At 39.2% G+C, this 21986-nt stretch overlaps 1 protein-coding gene across 4 annotated transcripts in view; it reads right to left on the bottom strand.

The window, feature by feature from the left end:
- Positions 1–2663: 2663 nt before the first annotated feature.
- Positions 2664–21986, bottom strand: part of myo9b (myosin IXb) — a 38456-nt gene continuing 19133 nt past the window's right edge. For 2 of the 4 annotated variants that reach the window (XM_037787655.1, XM_037787656.1), the window contains exons 12-41: positions 21446–21584; positions 20948–21137; positions 20690–20768; positions 18868–18960; positions 18728–18767; positions 18476–18598; positions 17631–17711; positions 17412–17522; positions 17062–17184; positions 16566–16715; positions 16205–16338; positions 14950–15279; positions 14653–14734; positions 14208–14405; positions 13086–13195; positions 12882–12961; positions 12308–12492; positions 11012–11119; positions 10676–10849; positions 10542–10583; positions 10335–10446; positions 10150–10223; positions 8791–8983; positions 7887–8015; positions 7638–7743; positions 6883–7014; positions 6372–6495; positions 5715–5818; positions 5510–5625; positions 2664–3793 (exon numbers count right to left, since the gene is read on the bottom strand). In XM_037787655.1, the coding sequence (XP_037643583.1) occupies positions 3504–3793; positions 5510–5625; positions 5715–5818; positions 6372–6495; positions 6883–7014; positions 7638–7743; positions 7887–8015; positions 8791–8983; positions 10150–10223; positions 10335–10446; positions 10542–10583; positions 10676–10849; positions 11012–11119; positions 12308–12492; positions 12882–12961; positions 13086–13195; positions 14208–14405; positions 14653–14734; positions 14950–15279; positions 16205–16338; positions 16566–16715; positions 17062–17184; positions 17412–17522; positions 17631–17711; positions 18476–18598; positions 18728–18767; positions 18868–18960; positions 20690–20768; positions 20948–21137; positions 21446–21584 (3952 nt within the window). In that variant the 3' untranslated portion in view covers positions 2664–3503. Of the gene's footprint in view, positions 3794–5497; positions 5626–5714; positions 5819–6371; positions 6496–6882; positions 7015–7637; positions 7744–7886; positions 8016–8790; positions 8984–10149; positions 10224–10334; positions 10447–10541; positions 10584–10675; positions 10850–11011; positions 11120–12307; positions 12493–12881; positions 12962–13085; positions 13196–14207; positions 14406–14652; positions 14735–14949; positions 15280–16204; positions 16339–16565; positions 16716–17061; positions 17185–17411; positions 17523–17630; positions 17712–18475; positions 18599–18727; positions 18768–18867; positions 18961–20689; positions 20769–20947; positions 21138–21445; positions 21585–21986 lie in introns of all 4 variants that reach the window. The other 2 variants (XM_037787658.1, XM_037787657.1) reach the window with 2 other exon arrangements.

Below are 21986 nucleotides of genomic sequence, written 5' to 3'. Positions count from 1 at the left end.
TGTCAAAAAATCGTCAAAGGTCAAAATGAAACCTTTTGTGCTGGAGATCTGCCATAGGGTGTGTGCAACTGTGGGAAATTTATAATGAGTCATAACAAAAAAATGAAAGTTTGGACTGATGAAGATCAAATTAGGGAAGTAATAGCAAAAAGCACAAGAGCCTTCTTTAAAATGTTCAGATCTAGAAAAAGTATTTTCACCAAGAGCAGAAGGGGTTTCTGACCAGCTAGATGTGATTAACATGTCAGTTAGTAACACATCATGGAACTAATGTCATATAGAATTTCAAACACTAATATAAAATCAGGTCTTTTGTATAGTGGGTGGCAAATAATAGGGCAAATAGAACTTTGTAAGTCATTCAATCTCTCTTTTCTTACACACATTTTTTGATTTGTCTTTAAGTCTACATTTTTTTGACAACAATAAAAGATAAAAAACGATAAATTATGGAAGTTTTTATTGGACTTTATTAGTTGTAACCCACAGAAGACATTCCACAAATGTGTACCATGATCTGCAAATATTTCACTATCCACAAACATGTGTTTTTGTATTTGTGTTGGGTTAGGTAAATCAGACATAATAATAAAACACTGATAAAAGGGCAAATGGCACTTTGCAAGTCATTCAATCTCTCTTTTCTTACATTCATTTTTAGATTTGTCTTTTTTTTTTAACTTTTTATTTTAAACACAAACAAACATACAAACCACAATACAATGATAAAATAAAGTTACAAGACTGGTCCATAAAAGAGAACGAAGAATAATAAATACATTTCAAAAAAAGATAAAGCATAAATAAAATTGAGGCACTGCACTTATATAGAAGAAAGTATGATGAAATTAAATGATGAATGAAGTCAATAATTGTGTATGTGGATCTGATTCACGCCCACTGTCCCCGATTCAAACATTTGTCCACAGTTATTATCAATTTAAGTTCAGATTATATTGCAGATTTGTCTTTAAGTAAAACATTCTTTGTAAACAATAAAAAAAAAAAAAGTTAAATTACCTTTTTTTCTTGTACCTGCTATACTTTGATATGTAAATGTGCTGTTTTTGTATGTGTGCTGCTTTTTATGTTATTATTATTTATTTTATTTATGTAATGTAGCTTTTATTGTGTTTTTATGTGAATGTGTTTTAATGTGATCTGTGTGGATGTGATATGTTGTTTTAATGTACTCTTTTAATAACAGTTTTTGCAAATTTCTGCCTTTTGTACATGAAAAGCAGACAATAAAGTATTTTCTATTCATTGTATTCTGTTATTTAATTTTTATGTTTAATACTTTTTTAGCCTTGCCAGTCACTCGTTTGCCTCGTTGCATGTTTCTTTTGTGTATTTTGTTAGGTGGAAAACATTTTATTAAGTTGTCCCCTGTCTACATTGTACTGAAAAACTGACAGATGTTTATGTTTACACATACAATAATATACAATGCAGGAACACAATAACAAATGATAAATATCTTAATAGAGGAAAACATGAATGAGGATGTATTGCAAACATCAGTTAAAATAAAAAAAGCTACTCAAATTAGTTACAAAATGGCACAGTGTGGTGTAGCAGGATAAAATGTGGCACACCATCAAAGCAAACTATGCCTGTAGAGCTTTACATTTTATTTAATTAAATAAAGTGTTAGAAATCAATTTGAATTGAATGAAGACAGGAGAAAATTAATTTTCTTGGCTGTTTGTTTATGCTGTTACTGTTATAATGGATTCAAAATATCTCAAAATTAGGACAGCTATCTTTCAATTTACACACATTAGGCTATGCCCTAAGGTCATCAAATTAACTTAAAATGTTAACCTGAAATTATTCCATGTAAAAGAGCATGTCATTGCATTCTGAGACACAATATCCATAATTTTAGAGAATAAACATGAAAATTGGAGGCCTTACAACACATTTCACAATGGAAAAGAGGGGTGCTCACTGAGTTTTAGGTTTCTGGGAAAAGAAAGTGATGGGAAATGACTCAAAGTGAAACCTTTTGTGCTGGAGATCTGCCACAGGGTGTGTGCAACTGCAGGAAATTTATGAGTCATAATAAAAAAATGAAAGTTTGGACTTCTGAATGAAGATCAGATTAGGGATGTATTAGCATAAAGCATGAGAGCCTTATTTAAAAATTTTCAGATCTAGAAATAGTATTTTCACCAAGAGCAGAAGGGGTTTCTGACCAGCTATTTGTGATTAACATGTCAGTTACATTAAATAGAAAATCAAAAGAGCAGTTCCTTAATTTCCACTTGAAGTACAATTTCAGTTTCCTCACATATTACAACATATAAATGGTTGGTGGTTCCAGATGTGATATTTCATCTAATTAAAAATTCAGAATAAATCTTAATAAAAATAGTTTTGATATTAAATCACTTGTCAAAAAAATCTAGTGTAGTCTGTCTGGTATAGAATTAAATGTAGTAACACATCATGGAACTAATGTAATATAGAATTTCAAAATACTAATATAAAATCTCTTTTGTTTAGTTTCTGACTGATAGACCTCAATTCAAACAATATTTCAAGTATTTTTTTTATGTTGTGCAGTTTGTCAGTATTTTTACCTAATATTTGAACAGAATATGCAATATACTATCAAAGCTGCAGTATTGGTTATAGACCTTTGTATTACAGCAGGAGACATTTGAAAATGGTCAGTTTATTTCAGTTGGTGACAAAAGACAATCTCTGAGGAGGTTCACCCCCATATGCATCATTCCTACCCCTTATAAAATGTACAGGCATGCATATTAAAAAAAAAAACTATATGTATGGACAAAACGTTTACTTGGTGAAACTGCAGAGCCTTGCAATACCGAGAGAAGTGACAGAGGGAAGTATTTTCAGTCAGGCAACAATATGACCAAACCCTCTTACAGGTGTATTGAATCAGTGGTCAGCCACAGCAGTAGATACCACAGGGAAGCGAAAGGCAGAAAAACCGAACTGAAACTGTTTCAGATGCACTCAATGAGAGGCCAAAACGCAACAATGTCACTCTGTACAACGGAGAAGCACTCTGGCTCTCATATGAACATTTCTGGTACACTTACAAGACATTTTTTTCCCCACAAACACCATAAAGTCCCATCAGTACCACAGTGGTCAAATTCAGAATAATGTCCATTAGTAAAGGAGGCACTTGTATCCTGAGTTGCTCCTCATACTTTTCTCTCCAGATGAGACACAGCTGGTCACACAGCTTCACAGAAGTACCTAATAAAATGTGAACTGTACAATTCTGAAATATGTTTAAAATCCCATACAGTGTATTGTTTATAAAGAGGCTGAGCAGTCCTTGCTGATGGTTCTCCTCCAGATCTGTTATAAAACCCTGAAGGGAGAGCCCTAACGATCTCCCATTAAATACATATAAATTCTCTACGCACTTTGTTTCCATAGCAGCATTGACAAATGGAAAAGTCTATAAAACAAAGTGCTTCTATTAACACTTCCTCCAATTATTAGAACTTGTGGTGTTATGTGCAGGGGAGAGGTTCATCTTCATCGATGTACGGGATGTCCAGGTCGTCATAGCTCCCATTGAAAGGCTTGCTGGTGAGCTGGGGCTTGTCGGTTGGGGAGGGGCCTTCTTGGATGGGCAGGAAGCACATGGATTGGGTAACATCTCTCTTTTGTCCTGGTGCGAACTCACTCTGTGCATCGTCTGTCAGAGCCATCAGACTTCTGATTCTCTGCGCCAGGTCAGGAGGTTTAGGTGGGCAGTTGGGTTTCTGGGTTTTCAACCGCATGGTCACCTTTCCTGGTACTGGAAACATCAACATGTAAGGTATGAGCTTGTACACACACGCTGTCAACCCCAAGTTCCTGTGTTGGTTTGATATTATAGATTATAAATGGAAACAATAAACATTTGATATAAATAGAACCAGATATTCTAATGAAGGCACACGGTCCGTAGGGTTAAAGAGGATATGGAGTTGAAGTAGTTTCAATGCTTAACATCTAATCAGATCATCTACTCCGTTGTGACTACTTTCTCAGGGCATGAGTATGCTTCAAACAAAGTGTTTATTGGATCGTCTAAAGATAATCTCTATAAACAGATTCTGCATTCATATGTTCTGGTTTATGCTTGTAGTGCGAGTAGTGTTGACCAATTGCGTTTGAGCAGGCTTTGGTTGAATGCAGGTGAACAGTCCGTATGGAGAGAAAAAGAAGCGGAACGAATTGGCCAAAATCTGGGAATCCACTGGCTATCGCCTGACGATGATTTAGCTTTTTAATAGTTTAAAATAAGCTTGTAAACTGGCTACTTGTGAAACAATCTGGTCGTACACGTCGTCTCGCAACTCCAACTCCAGTCTCGCATCTCAAGTTGCTAATCGAACTGGAAACAATGAGCAGCGCACGGAAAACCAAGTCTTGGCCCGGATATCCGCTGGCTACACCGGAACCCCAGAAATATAGCCCCTTTCCCCCAGAGGATTATCCGTCGACAGACCAATAGCCGATTGGTTCATAGATTGGTCTAAAGGTGTCAGTATGCTCTAAACTATTTTGTATGCATTGAAGGGGCTGTGTTCGACAGACAATTTGAAAATGACGGCCACTTTTTTTGGCCAAGTGCTCAGTGGTGCGATAGTCAGGCAGGTTTGAATGTTTTTTTGTCCGCCACGTTCAGACCGACTTTAGCCCCGTGTGAAAAAACACAGCCCTCTCATGAAGTTGAATGAGGCCAGTCTGGTGGTACAGTGGGGGTGCCAACGTAGGCTACATCCACACTAATCCGTTTCCATTTTAAAATGGCTTTTTAAAACAAAAACGATCTCCGTGCACACAAGCGTTTTAGCACCATTTCAGAAATAATTTCTGTTCATACTAACACGCCTGAAAACCATGGATGTATTAAGAGAACTGGATACATCGTTGGAGGCTCCCGTTCATTCCTATGAGAGTTGTTCAGTGACGCATGAAGCCAAAATGGCTCGACTGCCGAGCGATAAAGTATCCGGATCATTTGGCGATCTTCCGCATCCATTGGGCCCATAGAGCAGGCTCAGTATCGTTTTCTTCTGGAAAAGGATCACGTGATAGGGGTGTGACGATTCAGGGAAGCCCACGTTGTGACTTATAAGACCCGATTAGGAAGTGAACGTGAATGACTGCGTCATCGTTTTCAAAAGTCTCCGTTTCCGCCCCGTCCAGACTAAAACGCAATCAACGCATCCATTTTTAGCCTAAAATTTCTCTGTTTTAGAATTGGTGGATTACTTTGTAACGTGAACCTCATATTTCTACTGTTAATCCCACAATTGTTGCGACAAAAGATAAAACAGTTGCTGCCAGGATAACTTGATCTAATACAATCTTTCAAGCATACTGAACCCTCTACAGACAGACAGAACACTATCAGGAGGACATTATCTAACATACCCTGCACCATCATGGGGGGACACAAACTAATCACTTGTTATCTCCTCTAACCCAGAGGAAGGTGAAAATAACGTACCTCCCTACTGACCTTCCGAGTCCAGGCTGTCCTCTAGACTCTCTGAGCTCATCGATGACGATGAGTCCAGGTTGTCATTGTCGGAGTTCTCCTGCTCCAGGTCAGGTAACCTGCAGGCCAAGTCCACCCTGAAAATAACAAAACAAGATATTATCATTCAAATTTATATGCATTGCACACATTGCATTTAAGTCCAATGAAAAAAATCTCAGCCTACTTTTCTTGCTTGATGGACTGGATCCTATCGATGAGGGTCCTCTCCATTTCATCCGGAGGTTGTTGGTCTGGAACGTCCTGCTGTGAAGGCTTTTCAACAATCACCTGCACAGAGATCAGAGTATTTAGAGTAGGTCGGATGTCAGCTGATAAATCATGATAAATCTGATAAAATGAATAAAGACACTGGCTTCAAATCAGATACATTTTGTTCCAAAAATGTTCAGCTACTGTAATCTACTCTTCAGAATGTTGCAGAAGTTCAGCTATCGAGTCATTTACTCTAGATGCAACAAAGGTGGAGTTTTTCTTTGTTTAAACCTTAAACTGTAAATAAAGATGGACGACATGACAGCTCCCCAAAAGTGAAGTCAAAACACCTTGATCGCCCCCTGGTGGCTGTCTGCAGTATAGGTTATAAATCCCACCCCTCCATGTTAGCGGATGGGACATGGGACAAACTAAAAAGTCAAAGTACACATCAAATGTATTTTTCCCAAAGATGGTTTCTGTCATTTTAGATAGTTCTTATCGGGCTGATGTATGTCGAAGTGTTCATTTTTCTGGTACGTTTGGTTTTAATGAGTTATCTGATGCTATAAAAAGGGAGTGAGATGTCATGATCATATCTTCCTTTGGCCTTGTAGTTTTCTCTCACCGTGTTTTGTCTCCTCAGTTTGAGCTGATTGACAGCCAGGGCCTCTGCGTATTCCAGCTCCTGGATATTCTGCATCTTCTCATTGTAGCGTCTGAACTGCTCAGAGATCAGGATCTCCACGCACCTGCAGGTCAAAGATGAATACACCCCCATAAATACGATGCCAATCTCTAGAAATACAGACAATTCATCTAACAAGAGCAAATACAGCATTTTGAAGCCAGGCATCCCCACCTAGACTGATCCCGACCGATAACCTGTTTATATCTTATGACCCACACTGTTAACCTGAGTTTGACATTGTCTATATTGTATATATAATTGGATTTGCACCTTATTGTTCATATACTATTTATATTTGCACTCTTACCACTTAATATTGCAACGGCTACACAGCAATTCCCCTCGGGATCAATAAAGTTTCATCTTATCTTTTTCAATAGCCAAGAAAAATACTTAAATAAAAAAAAAATAAAATAATAATAAAACTTCTTGAAGAGTTTTGACTCACGTTGTAGTCTTGCCCACATCTTTCATACCAAGGAAGGGGTCATCAACATCCGGTGTACGCAGAATGCAGGGAGCAAACACAATAGCTAGAGAGCTTGGTGTCATCTTATTGTGCTCTTCCTCTTTTGCAACCCTAAAAAGACACTCAGATCAAGGATCTCGCAGGACTTTTATCACACACACACACACAAGTAAACAACAGAATCAAATAATCACAGTGGAGGATTCTTTGCAACCCGCATTTTAGTGGAAATCATTTTGTTTTGGCAACACATAAGGCATAAACATTACAGTTAAAGGAGCAATGTGTAAGATATGGCCAGGATTTTACCAACCAGCAAGGTCCAGCCCATACTGTCTTGTAATACCACTTGTTCCCCGAGAGACGATACCGAGTCACTGTAGCGTCCAGTCTGCCCTCATGAGAGGATGGCGAAGTAGAGCTGCCCCGAGGGCTTGTCAATAATGCATTCATGGTCCATTTGGGTTTTGATAGTTTGTTTATTGGATTAAATGAAGAACGAGATGAAGGTGGGGTCGTTGTCTCATTTCTGCCACTTTGGATTCAGTCCAATAAACAATATTGTGAATATTGTGTATTCTTGCCCTGCTGTTAGTTAGCTGATGACTGTAATTGTATGGACCCAGTAGAGGTGAAATGATGCCTCCTATTTCTTTGGAGCAGGTGGCTAGGCATTACACATTGCCCCTTTAAAGAGTAGACACAGTAGAAGGGAATACTATAGATCATCCTACCTGACCAGGTGAAAGATGAGCCGCTCTAACGTGTTGAAATTAGCAGGAGGAAGTTCATCACACTTTTGGTAAACGGCCTTTATTCTCTCAGCTTTCTCTGGCAGCTCTGGGGGCAAACAAGCATGGACATCAATAAACTTCTGTCAGAGTAAATATCTATATCAGGAATTTCTATCATTTATGACAAGGAGCTCACAAGTACATTGATCTACAACAATTCTGTTTTATATACTATCAATATTTACTCACCCACGGCATGCAGAAAGTCGCTGTAGAGGGAAAAGGTCATGAGGGGGTCCGGCAGCTCTCTGAGCCACCGTTTAACCAGACCTGTGATGGTGTGGATGGGGTAGTTGTCCAAACATGGTCCCTCAGGATCTGATGCCACGAGACAGAACACACGGATGAAACACACCAAAAAATATACAATTATTTTATTAGTACATGAAATTATTTTTCATTCATCGCGGTCAGGGGACAAAGGATGTGATAAGGGAATTTTATCATCACAATGATAAAAGTATAGAGTTTAGAGTTCCTTAAAATAGTTTTTAAAACAGCATACAAGTTATCATAGGTTCTAAGTTTTAAGTTATATATTTTCTTAATTTTAACCTGAACTATTAAAACACAAATATGTAAACATACAAATTAACAGAAGAGATTAGACTAAGAACAACAATTTTGATAATCGATTTGAGTATTTTTTTAAGAAAAAAAAAGGAAATATTCTCTGATTCCAGCTTCTTAAATGTGAATATTTTGTGGTTTCTTTACTCCTACATGACAGTTAACTGAATATATTTGAAATGTGGACGAAACAAGACATTTGAGGATGTCATCTTGGGCTTTGGGAAACACTGATTGACATTTTTCACAATTTTCTGACATTTTATAGACCAAACAACTAATCGATTAATCAAGAAAATAATCAACAGATTAATCACCAATGAAAATAATCATTAGTTGCAGCCCTTAAGTCCACAGGAACTTTTTTTCCATTGACTGTGGCTGTCCTTGCTCCACACTAATAATGCCAATTAATAACACTAGAAACATCATGTTATGTGGAGCTCTAAACTATCAAATAAACTGTAGCTGACTGGATCTGTTGTTGAAAGATATTTCCGCTGGTGTGCAAAAAAGTTCTTACCGGTCTCCAGAATCTGGTGGAGCTCCCTCGCTCGGCAGGCTGAGCCCGACTTGCGGTAAATACCCTCCGTGTAGAGGCCGTTTAGCTCCACGTGCATCAGCAACAACTCCACCACTTTGGGCACAGGGTTGGCTTTACTGGTGAGGATGCACACCTGCACCCCGAAGTGAAGGGAGCCCGGTATACTGTCATCCTGTCACAAGCAAAGACGAGAGGGGGATTACAGAGATATATGGGCAGGGAGTCTTGAGAAATTGATGTGTATGTTTTCAATCATGCTCTAGTATTTTAAGGTTCAAGGTTCTTTATTTGTCATATGTCAATTCTAGCAAAGCAGCCATTGGCAATGAAAATCTTTGGTCTCAGGTTCCTTCAACAATGGTCATAAAATATGTATATATATATATAAAAGGGGAAATCACACAAGTAAATGTAAAAGCATAATGATAATCTAAGGTATAAAATCGTGCAATTAAAATCTAGGGCTTAAATATAAACATAAGTAAATATAAAATAGTAAAGTAAATGTCAATTTTGTTGAAGACAGTATTTCAGATGGGAAAAATTAATGTAAACAGGATGTATATGCATGATGAGAAGTAATATATGAACACAGAGGTGTAAACAGGAATGTAGTATGTATAGAGAAGTAGTAAATATATATATATATATATATATATATATATATATATATATATATACACACACCGATCAGCCATAACATTCAGACCACTGACAGGTGAAGTGAATAACATTGATTATCTCCTAAAAATGGCACCTGGCAGTAGGTGGGATATATTAGACAGCAAGTGAAAATTTTGAACTTTAAACTTTGTGTTGGCAGCAGAAAAAAGGGGCAAACGTAAGGATGTGAGCGACTTTGACAAGGGCCAAATTGAGATGGCTAGACGACTGGGTCAGAGCATCTCTAAAACTGCAGCTCTTGTGGGATGCTCCCGGTCTACAGTGGTCAGGACCTACCAAAAGTGGTACAAGGAAGGAAAACCGGTGAATCGGCGACAGGGCCAGACCCGAGGCTCATTGATGCACGTGGGGAGCGAAGGCTGGCCCGTGTTGTCCGATCCAATAGAAGAGCTACTGTAGCTCAAATTGCTGAAAAAGTTAATGCTTGATCCGATAGAAAGGTGTCAGAATACACAGTGCATCGCAGTTTATGCATATGGGGCTGCATAGCCGCAGACCAGTCAGGGTGCTCATGCTGACCTAATGTTATGGCTGATCAGTGTATATAAACAGAGGTGTAACAGTTTGTGAAACAGTGTGTAAAGTATATAAAGGTAAATAAAGGTGATGTGCTCAGGAGCTCAAGAGTTGGTATTTAAAAATGTCAGTTCCTACCTGTCTGGCACATCGTGTCGAGCAGTCTGTGATGATTTTGTTCAGACATTTCTTGTGACATATTAACTTGCAAGCTAAAATGAAAAACAGAAGAAAAAAAAAAAAATTGAATTTAATTGCGTTCCTCTTGTATTTGTCTTTTTAATGCGGTTACATTTTGTGGTGTTGCAGCTCTTTGAACTCACCACTGCACATGTAGGCTTTCTCCATTCCCCAGATGTAGGAGCCACACAAGTCACATGACTGCATGATGTTCACCTGGTACGTGCTGAACAGGTGATCCAGAGGACTATTAGGCTGTAGAGAGAGGATGTACAGATATTGCACTGGGTTGATTTACTTTAATGTATAATGCAGAAACTTCTTATTGCAGTTAAAGATATTCAACTTACACATTTGTCCTTTTTCCTCCTCTTCTTCGTCGTCTTGGTGGCCTGAGAGACGCCAGAAGAGATATACGAGTGAGTCAAGGGATAGTTATACTCACCAAGTAGTTTAGAGACTGATGATTGACTAACTCATTTACCTTGGATGGCTCAGACTCCATTCGTTTTATCTCGCCCCTAATAAAGCCGTCCAGTACAGACTGAAACAAGTTGACCACCAGCGAGACTTCTGACTTCTTCCTCTTGGTTCCCGCTAGTGTGTTCACTTTGTTGCGGTAGCCCTTCATCAGATCTTTGTAGCCGATTTGGGGCTTCTGTTGGTCACAGGAGACATTGAGTAGCAGACTTACAATAAGTGACTTCAATGGTAAAATAAATGAATGAATGAATTAATCTACATTCTAACATCCGAAACACTGTAGAAGAACAAGTCAACAACTATAAAAAAAAAATGTCCTAGAAGAAGATGAACTGACCTGGAGCGAGTACATGCCTTTGATGGTATTTCTGAACTGCATGGTGGCGTTGATGAAGATGCTCTCTGTTGCTGACAGCTCTTTTACTCTACTTTGCAGCTCATTCACCTGCAGACAAAGATGAGGGAATTATAAAGATGTTGAACACAGGATATTTAGCATTTTTGCCTTTATTGGAGTGAGATGGGTGTGACAGGCAACAGAGGATAGTTATGTGGTATGTGTCTTAACCTTTCGGCTACCGGGGTAAATTTCTACTACTAAATTCTAAAAGTCCATAGGAGATTGAGCAATAATAATATAAGAATTTATTGAACTATTCCACTATGAAAATTTACTAGATACAATTCTATATGTAAATAAGGCATTATAAAATATTCATATAAATAAATACCAAAAACTGTGTACATTGACCTGTAAATAATACAATAACTGATCAAAAATTAAGTATTTTACTGGAAATACTTTCTATTTATTACAAATTTATATTTATTTATTCTATTTAACCTTTTACCATGATATTCCCATGGAGATTTTAAATCTGTTTTCCGAGGGAGTCCCGGCCAAGAGGACAGCAAAAAAGTTTCAATAAACGACAAATAACAGACTTAAAACAAAACAGCTAAAAGTTAAAAAACAAAAGAAGAAATTTCACAAAAAAGAGACAAGTAACAGTCTTTAAACAGTTAATTGCGTCAACCCATGAATTAACAGAGTTGTTCGAGTACATTCAGTATTCAAATAGTCCTTAATCCTGTTTTTAAAACCTCCATGCTTATAAAATAATGTAGTTTAAAATGACTCTGGAGCTCACACCAAGATGAGGGTGTAAAAACTTTAAAAGCACTTTCACCAAAGACGGAGCGGGTTCGAGGAATATTGTACATAATTTGTCCGCATGACCGAAGGTTGCAGCTCCTCATAGTTTTAGGAGTCAGTAGAGAATGTATTTTAATATTTCCCAGTGGAGTTTTTCCCAGTTACACTTTGATATCATGTCACTTTTAACAACACTGTTGTTGGTAATACCCGCCACATCTCTCCTCAGCCACTCACACCGCCCCATACATGACAGCTGGATGTGTGTGCTAAATGTATGTACATCGATAAAAAGTGTAAGATTGTGTAAAAGAGCTGGGCTACAGTATGTGACAACACTGCACGAAAATGCACGTCTACAGTACAAACAAGTGAAAGCCATGTATGTTTGTCAAGATTTGGAAGTGCCGTAAATAAAACCTGAGTTAGGGGTTATGTGCTGTGCTTCAGATTCCCCTCCTCAGGTGTTCATCTCACCTGATTGCCGAGGAATTCGTCCAGGTTTCGCAGCTCTTTGGGGTCGGTGATCTCTCGGTCCAGAGACGCGTTGCCCTGCAATGCCCGTGTGGCCCGGCTGATTTTAATGGTTGGGTTTCGCTGGACCCTCTCACTCTGCTGGTCTGGCTTGTGGTAGGCATGTGGAGTGTAGCTGGGCAAGGTGACTGCAGTCAGACGAGGGAGGTGTGGCATTATTAGTCTGACACGACAATTACAAGTTGAAACACTCTATCTAATGGTTATGTATAGGATACTTCTACAAGAAGACCTTGTTTTACACATGTTGCTGATCAGCAAAAAAACTCCAGATGGCAGTGAAGAGAAGAAGTGTGCTAACCAGTGATGTATGATGGTAAACTGTGACCTCCACCAACAGCATAAGAAAACTATGACATTGTTTCCTCTTTACTTTAGACCTTTTCCTCAAGTAATTCACATTTTGTTAATACTACTGTGCGACAGTCCCTGTTGCTGCCTATTTAAAGTGTATGTGTACATTTTATAATAACTGCATTGAACAAATAAATACATTAAGATTGCTGCTTTTGGTTACCTGTTTTATCTGACGGAGAGACGTTGTCCGAGGAATATTTAGGTGGCCGCTTTTTCAGGAATTTACTGAGAAACCAAACCCTGTAGAAAAGACAGTCTGTATGAGCTCTATGCAGCTACATCAAATACATTAAGTACTGTTAAGCTTGGTCCTGAAAACTCAAAGCATAGAACGATTCCCTTTGAACTGAGTGGAGGGTTTTACCTCTCCGGAGTTGTGAGTGCTGATTGGTTAGATTCCTGCTGTCCTGAGTCCTCATTGGAGCCCCTGGCTGGAAGGCTGAACCTCGACCCGTCAGGTTCTGCTGCTATCATCTACAGTATCAAAACATGTTCTAAGTCAAAGTATAAAATGTGCGAACAAACAACTCTAAAAGACAACTTTCATAGTAAAACCACCTCTCCCCACCGTGTCACCCTGCAGCGGCTGCACCACAGCTGCACCACAGCTGCACCACAGCTGCACCACAGCTGCACCACCACCAAACCAGGCCACGTAAACATGATACAATAACAGCACCATAGTGGTAGTCCTCCACCATTTTTAACTCATGCAAAGCTGCACGGTCTTCTGCCACCAGCTGAGCGTTGACCTTATTTTTTTAACTTTAATTAGTATGAGTAAAGTTAGTTCATATATTAATAGCATTGTGTCAGTGTGTTAAAACATTAATTATTTACACATTCAAGTGATTTTAAATCTTATTCACTTGTTTATATGTTCATCATTAAATGTAATTGGTTCTGAGCACCAATTATATGATTTTTTTCTTTGTTGACTATGACGATATTCCAGTAATGTTTACATTATTTAAAGTATAATGATTTGAAGAATAATGATAATAATGATTTGCCATAACCTGACTATGCATTAATTTAAAATGATTGGTTCATGTGTATGATGCCATATAGTTTAAAGGTCCAGTGTGTAACATTTAGGGGGATCTATTGGCAGAAATGGAATATAATATTATAGTATGTTTTCGTTAGTGTATAATCACCTGAAACTAAGAATCTTTGTGTTTTCGTTAGCTTAGAATGAGCAGTTTATATCTACATACTGAGCTGTCTTCATTACATAAAAGCAATCCACCATATTCTGTGGTGACTCTGAACTGTACCTGCTGACCTACGGCTCATTTGGGTGAAGAGACAAAAAAGATCCGAAATGGGCTTTGAGATTTCCTTTTTTGTTTTTCAGAAGCAAAAGCTCTTTTTATGAAAAGTCCCAGAGCAATGCAACCTTCAGTCTGTTTGGGATATACACATGCAAGGCCTGCATGCAGAGGAGAGTCGTGGTCGGTCAAGGCGTCCCTTCGGTCAGTACCTTGACCTGGGATTTGAGGGACCGGACATCCACGCTACTGGCCGCGCTCCTCATGCCGGTCACTTGGGGGCTGATGGGAGGCAGCGGAAAGCTCCAGTACTCGCTCTCCTTGGAGCCCCCAAGGGTCATCATCAAACTGCTGCGGGGGTAGGCTAAGCGCCGCTTGCGTTTGGGATGCTTGCGGAGATGCACCCTGACCTAATTGGGCCAGGAAAGGTGATGAGGCACAGACTGGGAGGCCTTCTTTGATTCATGCGTAAGGAGCCTCCATTTGTGTGTTTGGCAGATTACAGAACCCATACAGTAACTACAGTACTTACAGTACAGTATGCCAACATGTATTGTTGTACAGGACTCTAACAACAACTGTATGAGAAGCGAAAAGAAAATGGATTAAGTGTTCCAAGTGTTTTGGATGATATAATAACATATGGAGAAAGATTACCTCATTGGTGGTGGGTGAGCTATCAGAGCCTGATGAGCTGATCTTGGACAGTTCATCAACAGACCTGGACTTGATTTTGCGCCTGTGTTACAGAAGGAAATAGAAACCGAGCTGTGGACTATTGTGGGACTAAAAAAACACTTTTGCCATTATTGGTAACAGACATACATTTTGAGAAATAATATATATAATATAATGAGATAATCGATGATATAATATAAAGAAGGATATGACATTATTAAAATAGCTTGTTGGGGCTACAACAGAGAAAGACTTGTATAACTTTAGGATGCTTACTGAAAGTCATCTTTCCGATCCTCTCGTCGTCGTACTTCTGGACTCGATTCATCCGTCGGTTCGCTATCGCTCTGTCGGCCCTCCTTCCACCTCTCGGCCTTCTCTTTGATCCCCTCGAGATCTGTGTAGCGCTGCAGCGAGCTGCTCTTAGAGGAGCTGGTGGAGCCGTCATCGGTGCCAACTTTAGGGTCCAGTGGGAGGGAGAGGGGCCGGTTGAGAGGGGGAGGGGATCCTCTGCCCTCTCGATTCTCCCTGCTCTGGGACCTCTCTTGGCTCCTGTTGGGGCTGATCTCCACTTTGTGCTGCCTCGTTAGCTCCTTTTTTTTCAAGCTGTTATGCAAGAACCACTAAATCAGACTGGCGTCACAACAACATATCCATAATATAAATGCTAATGCTTTATTGTCTGTTTTGATTCTAATTCCACCTGAAATGTCTAGTTAAAACTTCAGGATAAAACCTGGTATGAACCCATCATAGTATCAAGTCCATTTTTTTAACTGTAAAATGTCCTGCACGGTACACTTCTTGGTCACAATTCTTTTATAACCAAATTTCAGGGATCTGTATCAAAAATGTTTGTTAAGCTTATGTGTTTGATTAAAAAACATTTATTGGCTCATAACAATAGGCCTCATGCAAGAACATTTTTGTATTCTTATCTTAACTTTCTTTTACTATTTTTCGTACTGTGGGCTTGTACGAGTGTGCCACATCAGATTCAGCGAAGGCTCCTAACTCAAGATAACTTAAACATGATGAATGCCACCTGTGCGTAAATGAGCGTGCATTCATGAGAATTGTAAATGAGCATAATTGTCGCCCAATAATACCATATCATCATACCACCCCAATGATATAAGGCTACGCATCCTGCCCCATTCATCTGTCTTGCCAATATATCAGCAGGCTGTCTAAAGACAAGCTCTTTTCCAAGATATTTTCTACATCTAAAAGATTATAAAGTATTTCGTGATAAACTGGAGGGGAGGGGATTCAACAGCAATATTTCACAGGTCCACGATTCCGAAGTGGCAGCTCTTGAGACAAAAAATATAAATTCGCTCCTTCGTACAAGCTCCTCAGCAAAAATGTATTTTTAAATTTGGTCCTTTTTAATTTTTTGCACTGTGAAATTGAACCAAACTAAATAGACTAAATTCGGACTAGACAATCGGACTATGGCTTGTGAAAGCGTCCTTCTTCAACAAGAGAAGCTGCAATGCAAGCAGTGTAGGTTTAGAGGTATGTGTACCTGTCCCGTCCAGGCCGGGTCTTGGATGTATTCTCGTCATCCTCTGTCTCATGTTTATCCAGGGAAGTCCTCCATGCTGTCTGCATCACTGTAGCAGCCAGGTTTTGTTTCTCGTAAAACTGACGCCAGCTCCTCTGAAAATACACCAGAAATCTTCTGTCAACTTTAGTCTGTTGTGTCTTTATTTGTTCTTGAGTCTTTGGGAATATTTTTTTTTTTTGCTGGGACACTAAGAAGACAAACCAAGGGGACTGATCTACAACATCCATGGAAACCTGTGTTGGGGTGAATGCTTTTTATTGTCTAGTAGTCTCCATGAGAACATTTCCAATTGTCTCCTATTTTATACTATAAATGGTACCTGTATAAGCATAGTGGCATCTCTCTTTTGCAGGTAGTGCGATCTGATCAGACAGACACGGAACCAGCGCTGCAGGATGATGATGTGACGCATCACTTCTTTGTTGTGAGTGACTTGGAGCAGTTGCCTCTCCTTCTCCTTGAGGAACACCTGAGTAGATGAAAGAGAGGCACAATGAATGATGAAACCACTGGAAACCTTTATACCCTGAAAAACATGCATTACTCCTTATGTGACTTTTATGTGTTTTTATGATTTTATGTAAAGCATTATGTCTTTTTAGGAAGTGACAGGGTTCTCTGATTCATGACAATAACGGTTTACTTGAAGAGACACATTACAGAAACATGGGTACATGCAGTAGTCATGGGTGACCTCAGTGTAAAGCAAGTTTCTAACCATGGCAACGTAACTTTAATCCTCTGGCCATTGGGATACACCAGACTATGGTGAGTTAAAATCTGAATAAATGACTGATATGATCAAGAATCTTTACCTCGGTTTTTCCTATTTGATAGGTGCTCTTATCCAGCTCCATCCCCTCAAACAGTTCAGTTATGGGCTCTGGCGTTGCAGTAACTCCTTTTGGAAGCAGCATTCTGAACTTCTCGACAAATTCCTGTCATCAAAAACAGTTTCAGAAGTGCAAATTAACTTTCTTCTCACTAGCCAGGTTTCCATCTAAATGGAATTTTCTGCATGCGCGAACCTTCTGACAGGTACAGAAGTGAGTTAGACTTCCTTTTCATTGTAAATACCTTGAATGTACAGTAAAGTAGGATATTTATATACACATACACAAACACACACACATATATAATACATCATTCTCAAGTGATTGCCCACCTTGAATGTGTATTTGGCACTGTAGCCAGACTTCTGGATGTCAACCATCTGCAGGATGCCTGTGTACTTGATTTGCTGGAGCACAAGTTCATCATCAAAGTACAGCTGCTTCTGCAAAAACAAAACATTTTCCCCAAGTGATGAACTGTGTTATTTGGCCCAACGTGTAGGACTACATTTACAATCAGGATGGCGTTAAAGATTCACGCACGACGTTACCTTTTCAGCGTTGGAGCGAACACAGAAAATAAAGAATGGCTCGGCTTTTTCAATCGCCTCCATCAGCTTTCGAATTGAGGCCTGTGAGACACAGAAGTGCAGTTAGTGATGGTTTTATTATTTGCATTTGTTCCTAAAATAAAAGGAATAGTTTTATAGTTTTTTTTAAAAAGATATTCCTATTTCATTCTCTCTTCATTCTCTCTACTCTTGTACTCTTGAGTCAGCGGCTATGCTCACCTATGATGGACACCTACACCGGCAGTTAACAAGTTAGAGACAAACATGCACTGATGTTTTGCAATATTGTTCCAAAATTACAGTACATACAGTTTGTACCTCAAGATATGTGAATGAAAATGGGTTCTATGGGTACCCACGAGTCTCCCCTTTACAGACATGCCCACGTTATGATAATCACATGCAGTTTGAGGCAAGTCATATTCAAGTCAGCACACTGACACACTGACAGCTGTTGTTGCCTGTTGGGCTTGAGTTTGCCATGTTATGATTTGAGCATATTTTTTTATGCTAAATGCAGTACCTGTGAGGATTTCTGGACAATATTTGTCATTGTTTTGTGTTTTTAATTGATTTCCAATAATAAATATATACATACATTTACATAAAGCAGCATATTTGCCCACTCCCATGTTGATAAGTGTAATAAATATTTGACAAATCTCCCTTCAACCTACATTTTGAACAGTTAAAAACTGCAATTAATTGCGATAAACTATGGACAATCAAGCGATTACATATTTTAATCGTTTGACAGCCCTATTGATGATTTAAGTTTATGAAACAGAGCAATAATAGTCAGCAAAGATGCAGAGAGAACAAACCTGAAACTGAGCGCCAACTGTCGGGGGCTTTGTCGTCCGATGAGGGTGGAAGATTAATTTGCTGGTTCGGTCATGCGCGGCGACACCAACAATATGTCGGAGCGAGTGCACATCCATGAGATTCTGTTTAATAAGACAAAATAAAGTCTGTGAGCTTTAAGATGTACAAACATCTGTGTAGAAGTGCTGCTTTTGAAATGACTTGAAAAACTCTGAGCTTCATCAATACTGCACACATCATTAACACTTTACCTTTGGAATGAGCTGCTTCTGTCGACCGCTTCGACTTTTCCTGCAGAAAAATACAGACAAAAGGAGGCTCCATTCAACAAACAGCTCTGGAGATAGAAAGTGAGGAGTGTGTTTAAATTGAAGCCATGAGGCCCACTTACTTTCTCTTTTCATAATTGACAAAGATGTCTTCAAATACTTCAAAAGGATGTTCGTCAGAGCGATCAAAGGAGAAATCCAGAGTCATGCTGGTGCTGTAAATGTAAGAGAGGTACTTTAACTTCATCAGCAAAGAGTCTTTTTTATTTTCAAGGTCTATTTTCCTTTTGACAAGCATGTATTTACAGGTGTTCCTTAATAGTAAGCCACATGTATTGTCCCCTCTGGGTCACTATTTTGTCTTTGAAAAATGTACATGTGAGTGTGATGGTTGTTGAGTAAATGAATTTTCTTTGTGATCTTATGCATTATGAGACTATTATGAGATTTCCTTAATAAATAAAGCTCAACCGACTAACTATCTAAGAATAGATAAATGAGACAATGAATGAACAAATGAAAAAAGTAATTAAGGCAGTATTTGTGCCTGTGTTTGGAACATAGACTAAGAAGTGGATGTAGTCACCGAGATGTCACCCATTGGTTTGTGGACTGCTGTTTTGAAGCCTTGAGTTCGGCATTTTTTTCAGCAAACAAACGCCGAATAAGACGTTTTCAGGCAACCAAAAAGGTCATAATCAACTTTCATAAACTGAAAACACACTGTGAAAGGGTTAAAATTGTAAGACGAAAACACGGAGAACTCCCAGACTGGACAATGCCGTGGTAGCGACCTGTCAATAACAAGAGCTACGCCCTAAAGCATACCCTGCTTTATGGTCTATTTGACTCTAAATGGGACCATAATTTACTAAATGAACATCATGCTGTATTGAAGAAGACTTGAAACTAGCGATTGAGATCATAAACTCATGTTTACAATGTTTACTGAGGTAATAAATCAATTAAGAAGTAGGGTCATTTTCTCATAGACTTCTATACAATCAGACTTATTTTTGCAACCAGAGGAGTCGCCCCCTGCTGGCTATTAGAAAGAATGCAAGTTTAAGGCACTTCAGCATTGGCTTCACTTCTCAGACCCGGAGGTTGTCTACTGGTTTGGAATTGATGGTTGATGATTACAGTTGTTAAACCTGCAGTAGGCAGTATATTTTTTGCACCATTGGGCAAAAACTCCATAATAACCTTTCAGCATATTGTAATTCAAGTATTCTGAGAGAAAACTAGACTTCTGCTCCTCCTCATGGCTCTGTTTTCAGACTTTAAAAAATCTAGCCTGTGACGGGAGACTTTGACCAATCACAGTTCATTTCAGAGAGAGAGCGTTCCTATTGGCTGTTCTCTGGTCATGTGACCGGTACTTGCCATTCCTTCAAGCCATCTCAACATGGCTGCCGGGTCACAAACTTTCTCATTTTACAGCTAAACATTACACTACAAGTTGTTTCTGAAAACATTTGAGGTGAGAAATAGGCATTAACGTAACATATTATTGATTCATATTTGATCAGCGCCGCCTAGTTTGACCGTTTGGTCGGAGTTCGCGAGTGATTGACAGCCGGCTCTCATAGACAGCAGATGGACAGCAGACCTCAGATCAGCTCTGACTGCTTATCTCCGGTCTGTGAAATCTTGCAGATGCCGTTAGCACCGGAGGACACAGAGGTACATGATTTTTTTCAGATTACCTGTCTCATGCACTACTGTCAGGATATAGTGACCGTTTTATAAAAATAACTTTTTTTTTTAATCATATTTGCTCCAATCTCGCCTACTACAGCTTTAATGCTGTAAAACTAACATGCCTGATTCAAGACACGTTGTCAGTTTGAATACATTTGGTTGTATTAAAATGAAAGTTGGAATCGAGACATGTCAGTGACGGTAAAATAGACTACAAATGCACCAGTGTAGTAAAGTTACCTGGACAGCCTGTCCTTAGCAGCACTGTTGCGCTTTTGCAATTCTCTGAGGGTCTGGCGGGAGGTTCGTCTGGCAGACACTGTGGTGACAATACAACAAATCAGTTGTAATCATCAGAACACGAAACAAAATACATGTTGATGGAGAAACGTAATTCCTGAAAAGACACATCGGGAGTCTTTATTTCAACAGAGTGACTTATTTTAGCTGCTGGTTGCAGCTAAAAATGCAGATCGATCAGCATCTAAAGCTACCTACTCGATTCTGCCCGCTGGCATCCCAGGTTCTTGAATATTGTGAGGATGCGGATGGTGGCTCGCAGGACTCCCCATCTGAACAGAGCTTCTGGACTGGATGCAACCAAGTGATGCACGAATGCCCGCCCGCTGCTCCGTAGAAGTGATATGACTTCAGGACGCATGTGCTCTGTGTTTTTCTGCTGGAAATCCTGAAAAACAAGAAGAATCATGATTAACATGCTGTATTCCTTTACTCTTGCACAAAAGGGAGCTCTACATTCATTACTTGTATTCACAACTTTAAACTTCACAGTGCAACAACAGTCCTCTTGGGGGAGGGAGGAGCATTAGTCATTCACTTGGTTCAAAGATTTTCCATGTTTTTTCCCCACGGGTGCTTATCTAACAAGGCTACTGCAGACCCTCGCTATGTTTAAGTGTACTTTTACTGAATTTCAAATGTTTATTATTTCATTTGTAGGATAAAGATGTTCGCAGTGTGGGAAATATACTCCACCTTGATGTGATATTTAACCCTTCCAGCAAAGTGTTGAATGACAAAAGTCGGCTCTGTATTTGAGGAGGGTACAAAGAATGGGTTGTCCTCATGTTGCTGATTCAACTTGTACAACAGGATTTCATCTGTGGCCTGAGGGCTGTTGAAGATACACAAAGAGAAGGAAAGAATATCAATATTAAGGGATAACTGTGTAGCATTTCCCTAAAAAACAATGTATATACTCATACAAAAATATCCCTCTCATCATCACTTATGACACTCTAGAAGTGTCTGTATCTGCAGAGACCTGGCCTTCTGCCTGGATTTTCTTATTTTGCTGTGTTTAGGACATTTCTGGGTGTCAACCTCTATAAAAACGAAGCATCTAAATGCCAGATTGTAAGCATCCAAGAGGAAGCAATGAAAATGGCCGACACAGTGCCAAAAAAATTCAAATATAGCGAGGTGAAACGCCAAGCGGACCAAACTTGTTCCAAAATGAGAGTGAATGTGGTGTTGGCTTTCACCTGCTGGCGAGCACCATAACCTTTGTTGAGCC

This window comes from Sebastes umbrosus, chromosome 12 (genome assembly GCF_015220745.1).
Source record: "Sebastes umbrosus isolate fSebUmb1 chromosome 12, fSebUmb1.pri, whole genome shotgun sequence".
Classification (NCBI taxonomy): domain Eukaryota; kingdom Metazoa; phylum Chordata; class Actinopteri; order Perciformes; family Sebastidae; genus Sebastes; species Sebastes umbrosus.
This window is presented reverse-complemented; position numbering and strand designations above follow the sequence as displayed.